Here is a 5,477-nt window from a genome sequence, read left to right on the forward strand (position 1 = left end):
AGTTCCTAACCCCCCCTTGGAACTAATCTCACGGGACCAACAACCTCCTCCAAGACAATACTAGACAAGATGAAAATCTCAAAATCATGCATAAGTTTGTCTCGGAAGTCCAAGTGGAGTCAAAATCATACATAAGTTTGTCTCGAAAGGACGTCACATCAATTCAGAACCAACTAAGGGTTCCGAATAAAAAGAACTATACCCATTAGTACACTCGGAATCAAAATTCCATTGGAAAAAGATGGAGCCCACAACCTAGAGTCCAGTGTGACTTCTGTGGGAAACTCGGCCACACAACCAAAGTTTGTTGGCATAAAGTTAATTATAATGATTGCTATAATGGTTTACCTGCTAAGCCTAACAAGAAAGGACCCAAAAAGACTTGGGTACCTAAAAACAAGTAATATATTGCAGGTAGGCCTGAGATGTGCTCAGAAGTTAAAGTTGTGGTATATTGACAACGTATGCTCAAGGCATATGACTGATGATGAAACTCAATTCATCACATTTGTGTATAAACGATGAGGTAACATAAGTTTCGGAGATAACACGAAAGGTAAAATAGTGGGTTTTGGATCCATCGGAGGTAACCCATCTATTGAATATGTCTCCATAGTCAGAGGACTTAAGTATAACCTTTTGAGCGCAGCTCAACTATGTGATAACGGAAGAAAGGTTATATTTGACTCTTCTAGATATCAAATACAGCTTCACCAGCGTAGAAGAGAATGAAGGAAAAAATAGGAGAGAGAAAATGTGAAAAAAAAAGAGTTTCAGCGGGGAAATTGAAATCTTTTAATGGATGTAAAATAGTTAAGGGTAAGTTAGTAATTATACAAGTAATAGGTCCCACTTTAGTGAATGTATATAATAAAAATTGATAATGTGGCATGTTGACCGGTCACTTTTACTTACTGTATACCACAGTGGGAGGTCACCCTTAAGTTCGTATATATTAGTGAGACAAATTGAAGGTTGCACACTAAAATGTGATTTAGGGTAAGGATTGTACATCAATGAAATTTACTCCAGCTTACACTATCTTACTTTAATTACACTTCATCCAAACAAGACCTTAAAGATGTTCGGAGAGAGATCGAGATGATCTCAATCTAATTTTTTTTTTTTTTTTTAAGAGTAAATTTAGGACTTGTTATTGTGAATGGAGCCGACAGCATAAGTGGGTTATAGGTAAATCCGAAGATAAAACGACGTAGTTGTGCCTCAAAAAATGTGACCGTTAATTTAAAAGCATAAACAAAGATAGTTGGCGAGTGGAATGTAAAACCCTACAGTCCGCGAGTGCAAAAAAGCATGGCCCACTGTTCTCTGCATACTGTACACACCTCTCTGTATTAGCTTGGCTCTTTCTTAAACATGCTCTCCACCATTATCGTCCCCTCCCCTCCCCTACTTTCCTCTTCTTCATTCGCTTTTCTTTTTTTCTCTCTTTCACCTAAAAGGTCCTCTTTATCGTTTGAGTGTTAAGCTACCACACCAAACTCACCAAACCAGCCATTATTAAAGTCATCACTTTTCATCAAAATCCAGACTTTTTTAACTCTCAAATTTTCCTAAATGGGCTGTGCCCAGTCAAAGGTCGATAATGAGGAATCCGTGTCAAGGTGCAAAGAACGGAAAATTCTTATGAAGGAGGCGGTGGCTGCTCGGAACGCCTTTGCAGCTGCCCATTCTGGTTTTACTGTTTCTCTTAAGAATACTGGCGCTGCTCTTAGTGATTATGCTCAAGGAGAAGTCCTTGAGTCTCACCACCTCCAGGAACCACCACCTCTACAACCCATATCTCACCCGCCGCCTCCTCCTCCTCCCCCGCCTCCTTCAATTGAGAGCTTTCCTCCTCCTCCTCCTTTGCCTAATTTTTCACCTAGTCCCATCAAACGCACTCTGAGCATGCCTGAGATGCCCTTAAAGCTGCAACGAAATCCCGGGGAAGAAATGAATTCCAGTTCCATTGCAGAGGAAGAAGACGAGGATGAGGACGAAGAAGAGCATGAATTGAATAGCAGAACTCGGAAAGGGAATGCTAATAATAATAAAAACAAAACTTTAAGCGGATCGAGGGGCCCACAGGTGGGGTCGGAGGAGGCAACAACACAGCCGTCCCCACCGTCGGAAAATCACGCGGTACCGCCGATGCCGGAGGTGAAGAACATGAGTTGGGATTATTTCTTCACAATGGACGAAATGTCGGGCCCGTCTTTGGAACCTGAAGATGAGTCCGATAGGAATCACAGTACTTTCAGGAATCTGGCGAATGGGGGCGTTCAATTTGGGGGAATTGGAGGTGGAGAAATCGAGCCGAAAACCCCGGAGAAACATGTGGAAAACTTGGCGCCGGTGGTGGAGGATGATGAGGAAGCTGAGGAGGCGGTTAAGAAGGAGAAGAAGCATATTGAGCATTCAAAAACAGCGCCTCCTGATTTCAGGGTTGTGGGGAAGAAGGTGGTTTCGGCTCAGAGTATTAATTTAACGCAGGTTTTAAGCGGGATTGATGATCATTTCCTCAAGGCATCGGAGAGCGCGCAGGAAGTTGCGAAGATGCTGGAAGCCACTCGCCTGCATTATCATTCCAATTTCGCAGACAATAGAGGTTGAATACAATTTACTAATTTTAATTAATGCATATGGTTTTCGTGTTTAAGTTCAATCTGAAGCAAAACATTGGTGGATTCATGTGCGTTTTCTTTTGTTCAACTAAATCTTTTTTCATTAGATTCTTGCATCTGTTGAAGCTTGAAAACTTGAAAACTTATCTTATCTTTCGTATTAAGTATTCAGAGAAGTTAAGTTTTATATGATGTAAATGTACTGACATTGACATTGACATTGACATATACATAGTCACTTAACTTGATGTTTTTATGTGGTTATGTCTTGTTTGTGTGGTTATAACTTATAAGTGTGTTTTAACTACTAGTAGAGTTACTATCAAATATAGATCATAATTAGATTTTGTATCTTATTATTTTTTTCTGCGCCTTCTGTTCATCAGGCGCGTGTCTGAGCTCCTAGCACTTTTAACAACTATGGACATATAGATTTCTTATTACAAATGACTGTATTTACTTCCTCAACTTGGTTTGTGTCTTATTGCAGCAGTTTCTCGCTTTCTCTGATTGATTTGTATGTTGCTAAGAAGGTAATCTTAACGAGTGCAGGCTATGTTGATCATTCTGCTCGAGTTATGCGTGTCATCACATGGAATAGGTCATTCAGAGGTGTACCAAATGGTGAAGGTGGGAAGGATGAGCTGGATTCTGAAGATTATGAGACTCATGCCACTGTTTTGGACAAGTTGTTGGCATGGGAAAAGAAACTTTATGATGAAGTTAAGGTATTGTTGAATCGAAGTTGGTTACTCTTTTTATGTATTGTCTTGTCTGGTAGGTGCTAAGATCACGTGTGCTTTTCTCTAGCAAGGTGAGCTTATGAAGCTTGAGTACAGGAAGAAGGTTGCTCTGCTGAATAAGCAGAAGAAGCGTGGCGCCACTGCTGAATCCTTAGAGAAAACAAAAGCAGCTGTCAGTCATCTACATACAAGATATATAGTGGACATGCAGTCCATGGACTCAACTGTTTCAGAAGTTAATGATATACGTGATAAGCAGTTGTTTCCGAAACTTGCTGAACTTGTTGATGGGTACGTACGTACGTCTTCATTTAAAATTTTATATTGGTTTCTTAGGACCTCTTTCTTCATTGACTTGATATAAGTTTATTTATACTATGTTGTTTGTGCTCATGTACCATCTTGAGATGTCTACATCTAACATGTTACTATACATATATGATATATTTTTTGTCAGTGTATTTTCTCCCTTTATCCAGCACAAGTCACCTTGTCTTTAGCCTTTTCTTAGCCATCCCATGTGCGTTTCTCATGATATCTAGGCCGTTTGTCCTATATGGGCTCAATTAGGAACCTGAGGAATGGAGTTCCTTCATATTTCTGTGAAAATCAAACCAATTCGAGACAACAGCTTAAGTTTCTTGCTTGCACCATCTGAAGATCTCTTTCATGGAGGGGTACATACATTCGTAGAAAAGTTGAACATGAATTTATGATTCTAATCGTGGTCATAGATTTCATTTCTACACTGCAGGATGGCGAAAATGTGGTCGAGTATGTGCATCCATCATGACAGCCAGCTGAAGATTGTTACAGACCTCAAATCTCTTGATGTCAGCCATGCTGTGAAGGAAACTACCAGATACCACCATGAGCGAACCAAACAACTTTTTACGGTGGTGCAAGAATGGCATTTACAGTTTGAAAAGCTTGTGGCCCATCAAAAACAGTATATTCAAATTCTTAATAGCTGGTTAAAGTTAAACCTAATCCCAATTGAAAGCAGCTTGAAAGAGAAAGTATCATCACCACCAAAAGTCCCAAATCCTCCTATCCAAGCCCTTCTCCATTCATGGCACGATCATTTAGAAAAACTTCCAGATGAGGTAGCGAAAACGGCTATCTCATCCTTTGCAGCTGTTATAAAAACCATAGAACTGCATCAGGAAGAGGAGATGAAGCTAAAGGAGAAGTGCGAGGAAACCAGGAAAGAATTTCTGCGCAAGAGTCAGGCTTTCGATGACTGGTATCAGAAGTACATGCAACGGAGAACTCCAACTGATGAAACAGATGGTGACAGAGGTGAAGATGCAAATGCCAAAGACCCCGTCATGGAGAGGCAATTTGCAGTTGAAAGCTTGAAGAAGAGGTTGGAAGAAGAAGTTGAAGATCATCAAAGACATTGTCTTCAGGTGAGAGAGAAATCATTAGGAAGTCTAAAGATTCGGTTGCCTGAGCTATTCCGTGCCATGTCAGACTACGCTCATGCTTGCTCTGATTCGTATGAGAGATTGAAGGCTCTTACTCAGTCCGGGCATTGAAGTTGAGGACCCCTCCATAGCAATGAAATCAATGTAACTTAAGTTGTAGTCAACCTGAGACAGTAGTATGATGCTGGCTTTAGCTATCTTTATTTATTGTGGAAATACTTTCAAATTTTGTGTTCAGGCAGCCTGCTTCTTGGTAAGTTATTTATTAGTCCCTACAATTTTACCTAAAACACCATTTAGTCCTTATACTTTAATAATACACATTTTAGCCTTTAATTTTTATTCACTCAAATATTTGAATTATTAAACAGTTTAGTCTCTTTTAAATATTTGAAATATTAAATCCATAAATAGAACAAAAGTTAAGAAGGACTAAGTTGTATTATTAAAATATGAGTTGAAGGAATTATGCCAGTTTTTTAAAAGGGCTTTTTGACTTGAGATTTGGGGATAAAATGAATTTTTGGTATTAGTTTCGTATATAACTACTTTGTTCATTTTCAGAGTAAAAGGCATTGAATGTTATGATGGGTATTTGGAATTTATATACAGCATAAGTGATGTTCCAACTTTTATAAATATATAAAAAAAACGAGACCAGGAAGAATGCTCCTACC

The 5,477-nt window shown here is 39.3% G+C and overlaps 1 protein-coding gene across 1 annotated transcript; it reads left to right on the forward strand.

Moving 5' to 3' along the window:
* Positions 1-1,378: 1,378 nt before the first annotated feature.
* On the forward strand, positions 1,379-5,142 carry LOC136202850 (protein ROLLING AND ERECT LEAF 2). The gene is made up of 4 exons (XM_065993777.1): positions 1,379-2,611; positions 3,180-3,355; positions 3,438-3,661; positions 4,125-5,142. The coding sequence occupies exons 1-4, from the start codon at positions 1,579-1,581 to the stop codon at positions 4,909-4,911; spliced, it is 2,220 nt and encodes a 739-aa protein (XP_065849849.1). The 5' UTR covers positions 1,379-1,578; the 3' UTR covers positions 4,912-5,142.
* Positions 5,143-5,477: the final 335 nt, after the last annotated feature.

This window comes from Euphorbia lathyris, chromosome 8 (genome assembly GCF_963576675.1).
Source record: "Euphorbia lathyris chromosome 8, ddEupLath1.1, whole genome shotgun sequence".
Classification (NCBI taxonomy): Eukaryota; Viridiplantae; Streptophyta; class Magnoliopsida; order Malpighiales; family Euphorbiaceae; genus Euphorbia; species Euphorbia lathyris.